The sequence below is a fragment of the Panthera uncia genome, chromosome F1 (assembly GCF_023721935.1).
Source record: "Panthera uncia isolate 11264 chromosome F1, Puncia_PCG_1.0, whole genome shotgun sequence".
Classification (NCBI taxonomy): Eukaryota; Metazoa; Chordata; class Mammalia; order Carnivora; family Felidae; genus Panthera; species Panthera uncia.
The window spans coordinates 13,482,765-13,500,032 of NC_064813.1; the positions used below are offsets into that span (position 1 = coordinate 13,482,765).

Consider the following 17,268-nt stretch of genomic DNA (forward strand, 5'->3'; position numbering starts at 1 on the left):
GTAAACATTACAGACATGACATTTGTGAATTGCATAACATATCTGGTATATAGTAACCAACTATTATTATAGTATGTCCTGGTTTTTGACCAAATTCCTAGGTTTGGAGCCTGAGCTGATAAGAAATTTATTCAGATAATTACTATAGTCATCTGCATTGGTTAGTTACAATATGCTTAGCATTTCAGATTACTGCATCTGTCAATGAAAATATTTTTGCTTTCTGATAACTTAGAAAAATTTTAGGGAAATAGTATGACCAACTGTGTTTCCTGAGTACTTTCTTAACACAGAATTTGAACCTCCCTTTAAAAGGTCAAAAGAATTAGGATAACATATGTAGCTGCAGTTAAGTTACTGACTATAACCAAACTATTAAGAGTTTTGAGTAATAATACTCAAGGGAAATCTTGATCTGGTTTTTGTGTAATGCAGATCTCAACAACTTAAGACTTTCGTGCCATGTAGATAGTAACAACTTTGAATGTGCCGATATAGCAGTTACTGGTTGGTTGTAGTTAAAGGCAATATTTTCAACAAGTCCCGTTTATAAGAAACGATTTTCTTCTAATATTTGAGGTCATGCTTTGTGCCAAGCACTTGGTAAGCTTTTATCTCAAGTGATACCAATGGCTAAGATGAATTAGTGAACCCATTTTCTGTGGTGTATTTTCATAAATTTAAACAAACAAATCCAAGAATAAAATTTGATAGGAAACAAAAACTATAGAAATGCATTGGATTGTGAAATATTTCCGAATTAAAAGTGGTTTTTTTATGTACTTACATTAATGTATAAGTCTGATTGAACTTTTAAAAAAATACACGTAAGCAGCGCTTTTTAAAATTTTCATATGCTGCCCTCTTGTGGAGAAGATCCAGTAGTGAATCCTTTGGACTAGTTTGTATCTTAAATTTTCTGCTATAAACAATATTGATTAGCTTATTTATACCATGATAGACACAATAAGAACCTTCAGGGCACAATTGGGATTCTAGAGTTTAATTCCTGGAAGGAACTCATGGGAGCTAGTCCATCTCCTTTATTGGGAAGCTCAGTTTTAGTGACATTGTACTTAAGAAAAGTCACTAAGTCTTGCTGGTTTTAGAGTTAGAGTCTTCTGTCCCACTGTTTCTTCTTACATTAAACTTATAAACGGCCAGTAATCGTTTTTCATTTGTTCGGTTATGTGGAGGTGGTAATAACTCAAATTACTGTTTTATAGGCCATTTGATGACCAGTCTGCGGGCACAACTGTTGTTGATCCCGTCAATGGCAGCTCTGCACACCACCAGGAAGGAGCACCAAATGGTACAGGACAGAAGAACTCCAAAGATTCGACAGGGAAAAAAAGAGAAGACCCCAAATCAGGCCCCAAAAAACCCAAAGAGAAAGCAGATGCACTGTCACAGTTTGATCTCAACAATTATGCAAGTATGTCTTAGGTTCCTTTTATTTATATATCATCTGCTATGTTTAAGTGGACACTGTAATTAAAGGAGGCCAGAATTGGGCCTACAAGGTGGAGACAGAGGGTGATTATGAATCACTAATTGATAAAATGAACTAACGTAACACCAGGTTTTAGCACAGCCTTGAATACTTAACAAAGTTCTTGTTAAAGATAATCCATAGGGTTTCACTATTCTTCATAAAAAAGGTTAATGGGAAAATTAACCACTCTACCTTGCCAAACAGGTATAGGAAAACATAGAAAACAAAGATCTTAATTCTGTTCCGTATGCTTTATAAATTTGGTTTCTAAGATATGGTGAATACAGAATAAATAATAGGATGGGAGGCAGTGTTGCTCTGGGTAAATACTTTCAGAAAGCCACGAAGTAAAAGGATATCAAGTGCGAAGAATAACACTAGTAATAAGAAAATATTTGGTGAGGAAGTTAACAAGGAATATGCCTGTATTTTTACCATATTTGCCATTCATTCAGATGAGACTTAAGCAGGGAGTATTGTGTAAAATTGAGATCTGCTAAGACCACATAGTAATAATGGGAAAGTTAGGTACTATTATTCCAGTATTAAAAATAAAGACTAGACTTTTCTTCTATTTAATGGTCATTTAAACTGTGAAACTCTTTGGGCCCAGGCCCTTGGCATTATCGTTTCTAAATCAGTAGCTCTCCACATGTGGTCCCAGCATCACCTAGAAATTTGTGACAAATACAAAATCTACCTCAGATGTACTGAATCAGAAATTCTTGGAGCAGTCTGTGTTTTAACAAGTTCTCCAGGTGATTCTGATGTAAGCAGATATTTGAGAATTACTGTTCTAGAGTACCATTTTAGGATTCACGTAGGAAAGAAAGAAACTTGGTTTAGTCGTGTGTTTAAGAATTTTTAGTTAGATTACGGTAACCAATTTGACAATAAGTTATATTTAAAAAAATTTTTTTTTAGTTAGATTATGTAAAGCAGTGGTTCTCAACAGCAGTGATTTTTGTACCCCGGGGGATGTCTGGCAATCTCTGGAGAACGTTTTGTCATAGCAGGGGGGCTGCATGCTATTGACATCTTAGTAGGTATAGGTCCAGGGTGCTGCTAAACTTCCCAGAGTGCACAGGACGGGCAGCTCAAAATGCTGATAGCACTCAAGTTAAAAAGCACTGATACAGAGAGAACAAAGTAGACCCGCAGGAAGTTTGGATGCCAGCCTTGTGGTGGTCCATAAGAGAGAGGAGAGCCTAAACACCGTATTTGCAAAATGACAAATGAAGATTATAAAAAGTCCACAAAACATGGCAGACTTATCTTCCCAAATACTTGTTTACCAGTTTTCCGTCTTCCAGAGAACTATTATATTATTGGCTTAAGACTTAAAAAGGTGAGAACTCCATTGCATTTCTGAATTGGTGGTTGGAAATTGAGCTATTCATTTTTATTTTTCGAGAGAGAGTGCACACACGATCGAGGGGAGAGAAAGAGACTCTTAGGCAGCCTCCACTCCCAACACAGAGCCCAGTGTGAGACTCTGTCTCACGATTGTGAGATCATGACTTGAGCTGAAGTTAAGAGTTGGCTGCTTAACTGACTAAGCCACGCAGGCACCCAGGCTGTTCATCTTTAAAACTCATTAAGATACACTCATCCTTAGGTTGTTTTCCTAATAACATTTAAGTAATTTCTCTTTAGCCCAAAATGTTACAAAGCACCAGGTAAGAACAGGGTGTTGAAAACAAAGTATTATTCAGATTTCTATAGAGGTTGCCTGTAGTTGGGCAAACGAGCTCTTCAGAGGATTCTAAAAAAGGTCTTTGGCAAGAAAATTAAAGTAATGAGTGATGGCATGGCTATGAAGAAAAGCTTTACACACACACGATGTAGTCTAAGTGGGAGACTGAGATGAACTTACAATTGAAGGTCTCTTTACCACTGTGATGTAATGGACGGCACGACATCCAGTGACTTGTCTAAGACCTTTCATTGAAATGAGTGCTGTTCCATTTTAGAGTTAATCTTGTAAAGGACTTAAAACCCCACATAGTAGAAGTATCATAGATAAATCAGAGCCAATCAAGGTTTTATTAGAAAAGCAAAATAACATGGGGTGCCAGTTTGGCTCAGTCAGTGGAGCGTGCAACTCTTGACCTTGGTGTTGTGGGTTCAAACCTCACGTTCGTTGGATGTAGAGATTACTTACATTATTGTATTATTATTTTTTTAATGTTTATTTTTGAGAGAGAGAGCAAGTGAGCATGTGCAGGGGAGGGGCAGACAGAGAGGGAAAGACAGAATTCAAAGCACACTCCAGTCTCTGAACTGTCAGCACACAGCCCGACACAGGGCTCAAACTCACAAACCATGAGATCATGACCTGAGCCGAAATCAAGAGTCAGTCACACACTTAACTAAGCCACCCAGGCGTCCCTGAGATTACTTAAAATTTTGTAAAACAGAAAAACAAGAACAGTAATAGGTTTTAAAAAGTAGGAGCCGGTCTTAGTATTTTTGTTTTCCTGTCACTATTCACATAAGTGGAAATTTTTAGCTATGTAAAGAGAATTGTTTGCAAGTGGATTCCCTACAAACCACTCCCGGATGATACCCTCTTGCCATCCCTCATAGGTTATCACCTTTCTGAGTTGTATATGTATCATTCCCAAGCAAATTCATATTTTTGTTTTGTGTTCCCCAATTAAGATGTATATGTTTTACAAATTAACATAACTTACTTGAATTGCCTTACCCTCCCCCTTTTTTAAATGTTTATTTTTGTGAGAGAGAGAACATGAGTGGGGGAAGAGCGGGGATGGGGTTGGGGACAGAGGCTCCAAAAGCGGGTTCAGGGCTTACAGCAGTCAGCCTGATGTGGGGCTTGAACTCCTGAGTCATGAGATCATGACCTAAGCCGAAGTCGAATGCTTAACCGACTGAGCCACCCAGGCTTCCCAGCCTCACCATTTTCTTATATTTATTTTGGAAACATACCTGCAACCACAAGTTGCATTGCCTGACCTATTTTAAGTTTTCTTTTAAATATTAAATTTAAGGGATCTTGGGGCACCTGGCTGGCTCAGTCAGTCGAGCATCCGACTCTTGATTTTGCCTCAGGTTGTGATTTCAAGGTTACTTGAGCCCCATGTTGGAGCCTGCTTGAGATTCTCTTCCTCTCTCTTTCTCTGCCCCTCTCCCCCACTCGTGCTCTTTCCCTCTCAAATAATAAGTAAATAAACTTAAGAGATCTAGATTTCTTACACTTTCTAGGATGTATAGTTTTAGGAAGATAGCCCAAATAATTGTTAGTTGGACAATGAGTTGAAAATACATCTTGAATTACTAATCTGCAAGGTTATTATGACTTGGCGTACATCTGTGCTACTTTACATTCACGTAGAACTTTCACATACATTTTGTTTGTTTTTAACCAACTACACGTTGTAGACAATGGTCTGCATAAAACAGGCATTAAGAGTCATAAGACCAGCTTGGCTATTCACCAGCTCACCTTTAGCATGTCAGCTTCTCGAGAGTTTATTCGTGTTTTGAAAAGGAGAAACAATAGTAATATCCACCTCTTAGAATGGTTAGATACAAGTAAAGTGCTATGTAGATGCGTATAGCGTGATACAGATTGGATCCTGGGAGAATTAGAGGTTACATGATTTGACTAAGATAGTAGAGTGTTTTAAAAGATAACACCACTGTATTGCTGGGGGAAAAAAAGATGCATATCATTCAGGGACTTCAAAAAGTCAAAAAAAAAAATTTAACCTTATTTATGAAATCATGTATCTATTAAGTCTCTTCAAATCTTAGTAACAAATGGCTACTTTATGGTTTGGGAATTGGGTTATACTGTGGATTATCAGAACAAGATTTTTGCTTTGCCTTTCTTTTATTCTCTTTCTTTCTTTCTTTCTTTCTTCACTATTGGATTAAACATGTGTTTATCTTTTCATTTGAAAAACAGAAAATATCATTTTAAATCTTTTTCCGTACCCATAGGTGTTGTTATAATTGACGACCATCCTGAAGTAACAGTAGTTGAAGACCCCCAGTCAAATTTGAATGATGATGGTTTTACGGAAGTGGTTTCCAAAAAACAACAAAAACGTTTACAGGATGAGGAACGTCGAAAGAAGGAAGAACAAATCATACAGGTTTAGTGTTTCAGTTTGTTACTAGATACTTAGATTGTTGCCCAAAATATATTAGCAAATAATCAAAAGGTTTCTATCTACCTATAATATCAAGGCTGCATTTATTCATGTGTTCTAAATGGCTTTGATTGTCACAACTTTAAATTGTTTTTAACCAGAATTGAGGTAAATGTTAAATAGAATGTAATCACCGTAGCTCACTGTTTGCCGTAGAGAAGACCATCTTTCATTCAGGAATGTTTCATGTTTCAGTACTGGTCATCTTATTTGTCCCATCTTCATGGCAGAGCTAGTTAATTTTAAATTATCTTAGGAATCTCTTGAAGACACCTGCCATGATACAATAAATTGCAGATTCTTGACCTGTAAAAGTTTTGATTATAATCTAAACTAGTTCATTTAAACACACAGTATGCATCACGGTAAGTTACCCCATTTAAATCAACCCAGACACCCATTTTGCTAAATGCTGACACAGGATAAAAATAAATAAAACATATAGATCTTAGTGATAATAAGTTCTGACAAATGAGAAGGCCCAAAAACAAGAAACACTGTAAAAATTCTATGTGAATGGTAATATTGAGTTCAGTTGAATATAGCCCTTGGGACTAGGTATTTTCAGAAGTCATTCATTCATTTGTCTATTTATCTATTCATTCATTAATTTTTAAGATAAAAATGGTATCCTATATGGCATAAGACCTCGGCCACACCCACAGATTAATATTTCTGTGACAGATGTAAGTTGAGCGAAGCCAGTAAGTAGTTTTTTGTCAGATCAGGTCAGATTTTTTTTTTTTTTTTTTTTTTTTTTTTTTAATTTGAGAGAGAATGAGAGAACACACAAGCCCGGGAGGAGCATAGAAAGAGGGGAAAATACAGAATCCGAAGCAGGCTCCAGGCTCTGAGCTGTCAGCACAGAGCCCGATGCGGGGCTCAAACTCTTGACCTCGAGACCATGACCTGAGCTAAAGTTGGACGCTTAACCGACTGAGCCACCCAGGTGCCCCAGATCAGGGCAGACTTTGCTGCCAGTTGAATTCACTGAAAAATTCCTTAATTTTTTGACTTTTAGAATTGTGAAAGAGATTATGAAACTATATATCAAGAATGTATAATACATATTTGTCTTTTGTCCCTAGTAACATCTTGGCTTTTCATAATTTAAAATCTCATTGCAGCTTTGATATTTTTGCTCTATCAAGTACCTATTTTGAAAACTAAAGGGACTAAATTAGTAGATCTTGTTAGAGATATTCATAGACCATTAACTTTCAGCTACATTATTGACAAAAATGTTTCTTAACAATTTTTTAAGGTCTGGAACAAAAAGAATGCAAATGAGAAGGGAAGAAGTCAGACTTCTAAGCTTCCTCCAAGATTTGCCAAAAAACAAGCTACAGGACCCCAGCAGGCCCAGTCTCCAGCTACAGCTACAGCTCCAGCTACAGCCTCGGCCCCAGGCCCAGGCCCAGGCCCAGCCCCAGGCCTAACTGCAGTCTCGTCTCCACTCCCAGCCTCGGCCTCCGCTCCTGTCCCACCCTCCACCTCAGCTGCAGCTACCGTCTCTTCCACAGCCCCAGCCTCTGTCCCCATCCTCGCCACAGCCCCAGCCTCAGCGCCCATCCTCACCTCAGCCTCCATTCCCATACTTGCTTCTGCCCTAGCCCCGGCTTCAACCTCAACCCCAGCTGCCTCAGCCCCAGCCGGCCCAACCCCGATTCCAACCCCAACCCCGACCCCGGCCCCAGCCCCGACCCTAGTCCCCGCCCCACCTTCAGCTCCAGCCCTCGTCCCCATCTCTGCTCCAGCCCCCACCGCACCAGCCCAGACTCAGGGCCAGACTCATAAACCAGTCCAGAGTCCACTTCAAACTACGACACAGTCTTCAAAACAGCCACCACCTTCAATCAGACTACCTTCAGCTCAGACACCTAATGGCACAGATTACGTAGCCACGGGAAAATCCATCCAGACCTCACAGTCACATGGCACACTTACAACTGAATTATGGGATAACAAGGTGGCCCCACCAGCTGTGCTGAATGACATCTCAAAGAAATGTAAGTTCAACAGAGAAGTGACGGGTGGGGTATGGCATGAGAATATTAGGTTTGTTTTCAATTTCATTTATACACTTGGTATATTTTCCTAGCCATCTTATTTTTTTCTTAGTAAGAAGCAGTAATAGTAATTTTTTCTTCGCTTCCTTCCTTGAAGGCTTTGTTTCTAAAACAAATGTGTTATACTTTTAACAGCCATATTTTATGGACACAATTTTGTGTTGATTAAAAAAGTACACTGTTTGGGGGGGACATCTATTTATTTTGGTCTACAAAATTCTCTTAAGTGTATCGTGAAAGTCACTGTTTTATTGTCAGGCTACTGTTGAAAGAAAAGGTAAAATAGGTTAGGGATTATCGAGCTCTAAATTTTAATGGTCTCATTTCCCGTGACTTCTTCTTTTTAGTAGGTCCCATTAGTCCACCACAGCCACCTTCAGTCAGTGCGTGGAATAAGCCCCTAACATCGTTTGGATCAGCTACTTCATCAGAGGTAGGAGTAGACTTAATAATGAACTTAGTTGGGGTTAGTGTACCGGAGTTCCCTTAAAATAGTTTTCAGACTTGAGCGTGCATCACAGTCACCTGGACAACTTATTAAAAGAGATTGCTGAGACCACTGCCCAGAGTTTTCCACTTCATTAAGTCGGTTGAGCCCTACATACATTCCTTCCTCCCTCCCTCCCTCCTTCTCTCTGTCTGTCTGTGTCTCTCTCTCTCTCTCTCTCTCTCCCTCCCTCCCTCCCTCCCTCCCTCCCTCTCCTTCCTTCCCCTCAAGCAGGGGAGAGAGGCAGAGAGAGAGAATCTCAAGCAGGCTTCACACTCATCATGGAGCCCGACATGGGCTTGATCCCGAGACTGAGATTATGACCTGAGCCAAAATCAAGAGTCAGATCTTCAACCAGTTGAGGCACCCAGTCACCCAGGCCTGGATACGTTTCTAACAAGTTCCTAAGTGATAATATTGCTGCTGGATCTCTACATTTATAAGCTATTTCTCATCTTTAGACCTAATAAGGTTAACATTTTTTTTTTTTTTAGTTAGGTTTGTTAAAAATATTTATTTTGAGAGAGAAAGACAGAGACTGTGAGGTGGGGAGGGGCAGAGAGAGAGGGAGAGAGAATCCCAAGCAGGCTCTGTGCAGTCAGTGTGGAGCCCGACTTGAGCTCCAGCCCACAAACCTCGAGATCATGACCTGAGCCAAAATCAAGAGTGGATGCTCGACCCACTGAGCCACCCAGGTGCCCTGAGGTTAACATTTTTTAATTCGAGTCTTAATAAAAGTGCTTGTGATACAAAGAATATAAGTGCAGTTACTAGTTTTTTTTACTTTTCTACCATGTTTTTGCTCGACTAATTAGACAGTATAATTACTTAGAAGCAGTGTTTACAGAAGTTTTGCCATAATTTCTCAAATGTGCAGTATTGGTAAATGACTCTTTAGGTTAGCAGGTTTTCACTTATTCATTGAACAAACATTTCTTGAGCACTTGTGGTATACCAGGCTGTGTTCTAACTCATGGGTTTACAAAACAGGGAGAGAGTGTGATTAAAAATGGACAAAAAGCCCTGTATTCATGGGGCTTCCGTTGTGGTTGGGAGGGAACCACTAACATATACCATATAGTATGTTAAATGGTGATCAGTGCTGAGGAGAAAAGCCAAGTAGGGAAGGTATGTAAGTAATTTCCCAAGAGATATGGAGATCATTTAAAATTGGTTGGCTAAGAAATGCTCCTTAGGTGAGCATTTGAGTTAAAGACTTAGAAGAGGTAAGAGCAAGCTATTAAGATTTCTGAGGAAAAGTGAATTCCTGATTCAGAGAACAGCAAATACAAAAGCCGGGGGAGAGGGATATGGCTGATGTGTTTGAGGAAGATCAGGGAGGTCTCTGTGGCTGTAGTGAACTTAAGGGATGGAGAGAGAACAGATGAAGCTAGAAGCATAACAGAAGACAGACCCTACAGGGCCTTTGGGAGACTCAGGAAGATAATAGATAGTTTTAAGCAAGAGAATGACAGCACCTGACTTTTAAAAGGTTATTCTGAGTAGTTTGTTAAGACTAGTCTGTGTGTGTGTGTGGGGGGGGGGGGGGGCAAAGAGTAGAAGTTAAGATGCTATCATAATAACCAAACTATGGTAACTTAAACCAAGGAGTAGCATTCAAGATGATGAGAAATGGTTGGTTTTTAGGTATTTGAAGATAAAGAAAGCTGACGTGCTGATGGATTAAATATCGTATGTGAAAAAGAATGAGATTTATCTCCAAAGTTTTTGACTTGAACGAGAGGAATAGAGTTTCCATCAGTTTTGATTGGGAAGCTATAAAATGGATCAGCATTGGGGGAAAAGATGAAGGAATTTGGTTTGGGGCACGTTAGATTTAGGTTGTTACACATCTAAGTGGAGCCGTTGGGTAGGTTGTTGGATGGAAGAGTCTGTAGTCCACGGGAGATTATCTGGTTTGGAGACATGAATTTCAGTCATTAGTAGGCACTTAAAGTGATGTGGTTGGATGAGGCCACCAGAGGAGAATGAATCCTAAGAGTGGTTAGAAAAGAGAAGAGAATCAGAAGCTAAGTCCTCAGGCTTTCCAACTCATAAAAAGCTGTGATTGGAAAAGTACCCTGGAGGATCTAAGTGAACAACGAGTTGAAAAGAGGAGGGATAAATTGAATGTGTCAGATTCTGCTGAAAGGTCAAGTAAGATAGGCCTGAGAATTGAAACTAATAATGTGGTGGTCACTGGTGACTTTGACAAGGGTAGTGTCAGTGGAGCAGTAGGCATGAAAGCCTGGTTAGAGTGAATTTAAGAGAAAGTGGGAGGGAAAAAATGCCTGTAGAGAAAAGTATAATTTGGAGTCACTGCATTCAGTATTTAAGATCCTCAGTTTAATCATTTTTCTTTTTCCTGTTGGTATAGGCATTAGGATTAATCGTAGCATTTTTTATATAGGAAGTTCAAGCTATTTCCTACTGATAACGAAAGACGGGGTGGAAAGTGTTTCTTGTGTTTTGGGTGGGTACACTGGATTTAATGAGTTTATTAAACTGTTTGTTACCAGTTTTTAAATTGACATTGAAGTACTGGAATGATTTTTCAGCACTCTTAGCTGCAAGATTTTTCTTGTAGACGTTCTCCTATGGGTTTCCAGTACTGCAGTAGAAAGCATACTTGAAAGAATGCTCACATCTGCCTTCAGACAGGTAGCAGAGGAAGATACTTTGGTTGTATTTCATTTTTTTCACGTCTTTCTTTATCCTTTTTATGTTTTCTGGATAGAATGTGATTTTTTGGTTGATGTTCATTGCACATGATTTTGGAATATTGCCTCATGGTGAACTTTGAGCTAGCAAAGTTACAGTTCACTTTTAATTCATTTTGTGGATGGAAGGTGTTCCTTGATGGGATTTCTTGAATGACTCTAGTGAAATACAGTTCTTTTTTTCCCTTTAAATGTTTGTTTGTTTGTTTGTTTGTTTGTTTGTTTGTTTTGAGAGAGAGAAGAAGAATCCTAAGCAGGTTGTACGCTGTCAGTACGGAGCCTGGCGTCGGTTTGAGCCACCCAGGCACCCCGAAGTACAGTTCTTTACGATAGTTTCATTCAGTGCTATGAATGTTAGATACACCAAATAGACCCATCAAGATTGGTGATATAATATGATCTCAGTTTCATTATAAATATTTTTTGTTTCAAAGGATATGATATTCTTCCTAAAACTCACATTCTGTAATAGTGCTATTAACTGTCAATCTGTTTTTGCATTTCATTAAACTATGTATAAGTTCTTAATTGTTTCTGTACATAAAATCAATAGCTTTCAGTGATTAGTTTCTGCACTATTTTGCTTTTCTAATGTTAATTGTACATTTACACTGGATTATAGAATTTCATCATTGACTAAAGCAAATAGAGATTTTTATTCTAAGTTACATCAATAATGTTTGCCTGTATTTGAAAGAGAATATTCACATATTAAAAGTAAATCTGACGGCACCTGGGTAGCTCCGTCACTTGAGCATCCGACTCTTAATTTCGGCTCAGGTCATGATCCAGGGGTCGTGGAATCTAGCTCCGTGTCAGGCTCCACGCTGAGCTTGGGGCCTGCTTAAGATTCTCCTCCAGCCCCCTCTCCCCAGTAAACAAAATAAAATAAAATCTGAATGGCATGTTCTTTTCATACCGTTGATATTGTTACAGTGATAAATGTAACAGTAACCTTACACAGAAATTGACTGATACGCTAAGTTCAGGGATACCTACGCTGATAGGACATAATGATTTGATTGTAAGACCAAGGCCTGAAGTTGAACCTTGTCCCAAGTTTTGTTTGTTTGTCCATTCTTCCTGAAAAGATTAAGTAATTGTTACAAATGTTCTCTAGGTTAGAAAACCCTATTTTGTCTAGCTTTCCACTTGTTCATCTTCTACCACAGCTGCTAACACCTGCTATGTTCCAGCCTCCACTACCCTTTTTTTAATTCTTAACCTTTACACCGGGTGTTTTCTCTGCTAGAAACACTTCCCCCTGATTTGGTCTTTTAGATTAAGTTTCGGTGTGACCTCCTCAGGGCCTTTTTTGTCCACCAATCTGAAGTGGCTTAACCATGTATTGATTTTTGCATATCCCTTTCAAGTTGTTCATTTTCTCCATATGCTGTAATGCGAATTCTGCAAGTTAGACTAAGTTAGATTCCTGGTGTCTGGATTAGTGCCTTGCACAAAGATGCCACATAAGTTAGCAGTTTAATTTGATTCCTAAGTTGTGTGCACTCTATTACCAAACACAGAGTATTTTCATGGACATTATTTCATTTTCTTTTAAAGGAAACTTAAGTATGTGACACGTGTTCCTATCTTTCTTCTCTCCCTCATCCGTTTATTTGTTGCTGATGCTGTCTTTGTGTGTCTGTCGCTTTTACATTTGTTATAAATGAGTGAGTAACTTGAGGCTATGATTTGCCCACACTCAAACTTCTAACTCTTAAAGCCAGGACTTTAGAAAACGTAAGTCTTGTCCTGGTTTTCATTTTATGAGTCGTTTTTTAATACAGATCAGTAGTGGCTAAAGGAAAGTTCTCTTAAAACATGATCAGTGTCAGTTAATGCATAGATCGCTTCAAACCTCCTGTTATGAAATATGTGCTACATACATCATTAAGTCATCTTTGAACTCCGTTTGCTTTGATAATAATCAAGTTTTAAAATATTTTCTTCCTAGGGAACAAAGAATGGTCAAGAAAGTGGAGTTGAAATTGGCATTGACACAATTCAGTTTGGTGCTCCAGCTTCAAATGGGAATGAAAATGAAATTGTGCCTGTGCTTTCGGAAAAAAACACTGACAAGATACCTGAACCGAAAGAACAACGGCAGAAGCAGCCTCGGGCAGGCCCTATCAAAGCCCAGAAGGTAAATATAATTCATATGAAAGCCACTAACATTTAAAGGAGAACGGTTAACAGTTTTAAAGTTGAATTAATTTTCAATGAATTGTCTTTGGTCGTGATGCCTTTTTGTCATAAACATTGAATTTTTAGCTTCCAGATTTGAGTCCAGTAGAAAACAAAGAACACAAACCAGGTCCTATTGGAAAAGAACGATCGTTAAAAAATAGAAAGGTGAAAGATGCCCAACAGGTGGAGCCAGAAGGACAAGAGAAACCAAGCGCTGCTACAGTCAGAAATACAGATCCTGTAACAACAAAGGAAACCAAAGCAGTTTCTGAAATGTCTACTGAAATAGGAACAATGATTTCAGTCTCATCCACAGAATATGGCACTAACGTGAAGGTAGGCAACATGCAGTGGTGACCGGCTCGGTTGATGCAAACCATGTCTGAATGAGTGGGGAAAACAGCGATAATACTCTTCCTCTTCTCTCTTCCTTCATCTTTCTGCTTCTTCTTTCTTCTTTCTTCTTTCTTCTTCTTTCTTCTTCCTCTTCCTCCTCCTCCTCCTCCTCCTCCTCCTCCTCCTCCTCCTCCTCCTCCTCTTCTTTGGCTTGAGGCATATAATTCTATAAACGAATGGGTTATTCTGCAGAGACTCTTATTGCATGGTATGCATTTGTGATCTAAAGAAATTCCTTATAATAAATTTCTTTCTGTGGAAATTTATTCTTAATTCTGGACTGAGTAGTTGAAGTGAAAAATGTGCACACAAGATTCGAATGCTTTTCATTGGGCTTTGACAGGCTTTGAAAGGATTGTTGTATGTTTTTGTTAATGGAGTTACAGTGGAGCCTTACCTTGCCCACTAGTAAGATTCTGAAATTGGGAAGTAGGTCATATCAAATTTTTAGTGACTCCAGGATAGCCAGTTTTCTTCCAGGGTTGCAGCAGATCACTTCCATTGCTTGAGCACCAGAGGAAATCATTGACTAGTGTTTAGGGACCTCATTGAATGAAAGGTGCAGATCTTTAAAAATACTCATTATGGCAAGATACACTGAGTGACTTATATGGACCAATGCTTGTGGGAATGGCAAAATTTATGCCTGCCCTTTTGTGTTCACTCTGGTTCATATACTCAGTGAGAAGAAAGGTAGGTGGAAACTTTCATATTTGAATATTTCGTTCCTTTTAATTGCTATACAAGTCAATACATGTAAACAAAAAACTCTGATGATCCAACTCTACCATATTTAAAGAACAGATTCATGAAGATAAACAGGTTTATCCTAAAACCTAAGTGCAACAACTAAGATCTTGACACTCACTTATCTGTGTTGTATTTTGAAGAGAATAAAAAAAACAGTAGTTGAAAGTAAGCTATAGATTAAGTATGAGAACCACATAGAGTTCTTTTAGTAATCCACAGAAATAAATGGTACTGTTGGCAGCCTCCTACTGTGCAATGCATGTAAATTTTTTAAGTTGTAATTGGAGTGTAATTGACGTACAGTATAGCAATGCATTAAAAAAAAAAACCGTACAGGACCCCAGCAGTAGTTGAAACGTCACCCCTTCAGTGGTGAGTCCACGTTTGTTTTATCACACTATTGCTTTTAAAGATTTGAGTAATTTGAGTCTTAAGATCTCTTCTGCTTTCTCCAAAACAACTTTACATCTGTTAGGCTGTCATTAGAAGGTGAGTCACTAATTTAGTTTACAGCGTATTTTTTTCTATTACTGCTCCACAGGAGTCTGTGACAGACTATACTACACCTTCTTCTTCTCTGCCTAACACTGTGGCTACTAATAATGCAAAGATGGAGGACACTTTGGTTAACGATGTGAGTAATCAACTTCGGACGCTCAGGTTTGGTCAGAGACCTACTGTTGTTACCTGATACATACCGTGTGACCGATACTTAATTCCTCTCTGGGAAAGGTCCTAGTCAATTTGTGTTTTGGGGCACTCATAACAATAAGTACCAAAAATAGTCAAAGCTTAGGCTTAGTTTCGTAAGTACCAATCCTGTTAACCTGGTTTTGGTTAAGAATTTTGTTCTTTCCTTTCACATTCTACAGATTCAGTAATTTATTTGGTTGATAATTTTGTTCTTAAATGAAACCTTTCATAATGCAGTGAAAGCTCACTCAATTAAAACAGAGTGTTGCCAAAGATTCTTTGTGTTTCTTTTTGAGCTTAAAAAAAATTACATTGTATCTTAGCAACATTCCTGTTGTAAAGATTGAGCTGTAACATATGTGTAAGTATTGTACTTCAGAAACTCTCAAATGCTCTGTTAAAAAGTGATAGTAAGTTGGGGCACCTGGGTGACTTAGCTGGTTGAGCATCCAGCTTCGGCTCAGGTCATGATCTCGCAGTTCGTGAGTTCAAGTCTCACGTCAGGCTCTGTGCTGACAGCTCAGAGCCTGGAGCCTGCTTCCAATTCTGTGTCTCCCTCTCTCTCTCTCTCTCTCTCTCTGTCCCTTCCAGTTTGTGGTCTGTCTGTCTCTGTCTCTGAAAAAATAAACATTAAACAAAATTTTTTTTTTAAGTGATAGTAAGTGACGTAAATTTGGCTGTAGTTTTCCAGAACAGCCGTGTTATAATTCAAGATTATGTTAAGTCGTTACAGTCCCTCATTTTGGCTAGTTCATTGACAGGTGAAAAATTATAAGCCCAGACAAGTTAGGTAACCCTCTGCGATGGAAGAGCATTTTAGAGTTACACATGCGGCCCTTGTTCTGGAGGGCAGGTGTGGTGGAAATTTGGTCAGTTGCTCTCTTTTTAAAATATACAATAAGGCTCATTCTTTTCAAAAATCTCCTTCACAGATATATTTAAACCTTTCACACAAAGGGCTTTAACTCTATCATTCTGAGAATAAAAATCTTAGGTCTTACAGATGTTTTTCCCTGTGCTTTCTAGTTTTCCATCTGGCATCAAGTATATAGAATTTTAGAGACATAAAGTGCATTAGGGACCATTTAATCCAACTTTAGTGGTCAGGCCATAGGACTGAGGAAAAGGGAGAGAGAAAGGAGTATGTTGCATGTTTTCTGTTAGTGATAGGAGAGCTCCTCAGGAGCTGATTAATGTAATGTCTCCAGCATTTCCGTGTAATAGAGCCTCTCTTGATATACCAAATCCCTTTTCCCTTACCTTTTTGGAGATAGTCTTAAATTTCTTTAATTTCCTGTAAGAAGTAATGGGAAATTTGGAAAGGACAGAAAGACTCCCTGTCAGATAAGTGTGGATACCACTATGTTGATTATCAAATACTGAATCAGTAAGCCTCAACATAAAGTTGAATTATACTTTGTCTTCTCTCATTAAAAAAAATTTTTTAGATGACACTTTTTCAAGAAAGTATATGATGCTTTCTCCCAGACCACCCTCTAAAAATATGGTTCATGAAATATGAATAAGTTCTCAGAACCCTTAAAAGTCATTGAAAATATTCATGAGAGTGTTTTCATGGTTTCTGTGTGATCTGCAGTGCTAATCAAAGTGTAGTTCCTTGTGCATGCAGGATAACTAAAAGAGAGAGACCCAGCCTGTGTCTGAGCAAGTAGTCTACATTTGCTTTTTAGCTGTGTATCCACAGCATGTGTGAAAACAGGAAGATCATCTTGGGTCAGGGAGAATTACAGGTGGTCATCAGTTTGGAGTGATTTCACAGTGGTGCTTATTTGTGCCAAGTATAGTGGTGATTCTGAACTTAACTAACGTAGCGTTAAAAACAAATGTCCTAGGGGGTCCTGGGGCGCTTAGTCGGTTGAGTGTCCAGCTCTTAGTTTCGGCTCGGGTCATAATCTCACTGTTCCTGGGTTCGAGCCCCGCGTTGGGCTCTGCGCTGACTGACAGTGCAGGGCCTGTTTGGGATTCTCTCCTTCTCTCTCTGCCCCTCCCCTGCTCACGCACTCTCTCAAAATAAATACTTTAAAAAAAAATGTCCTACGTGGGAAAAATTTTAGGACCTTTTGAAATGTTCCTTTTTCACTCATTAGTGTGTTTGAGGGTTTTATGCATAGAGCTTTTGTGTCTTGAAAAAATTATTCTTGATAAGGGTTAATCTACTTATTTAAGATATTTAGCTGGTGTTTATTGGATAGTATTACTTAATGTTACAATCATTTTGAATCTTGAAATCTTTGAATGTCTTGAAGATTTAAATGCAGGTGTTGGG

The 17,268-nt window shown here is 38.7% G+C and overlaps 1 protein-coding gene across 13 annotated transcripts in view; it reads left to right on the forward strand.

Moving 5' to 3' along the window:
* Nucleotides 1-17,268, forward strand: part of PRRC2C (proline rich coiled-coil 2C) — a 94,778-nt gene that overhangs the window by 57,282 nt on the left and 20,228 nt on the right. For all 13 annotated transcript variants that reach the window (XM_049633931.1, XM_049633933.1, XM_049633934.1 and 10 more), the window contains exons 17-23: nt 1,227-1,435; nt 5,465-5,619; nt 6,941-7,685; nt 8,093-8,178; nt 12,910-13,098; nt 13,227-13,478; nt 14,830-14,922. In XM_049633931.1, the coding sequence (XP_049489888.1) occupies nt 1,227-1,435; nt 5,465-5,619; nt 6,941-7,685; nt 8,093-8,178; nt 12,910-13,098; nt 13,227-13,478; nt 14,830-14,922 (1,729 nt within the window). The remainder of the gene's footprint in view (nt 1-1,226; nt 1,436-5,464; nt 5,620-6,940; nt 7,686-8,092; nt 8,179-12,909; nt 13,099-13,226; nt 13,479-14,829; nt 14,923-17,268) is intronic.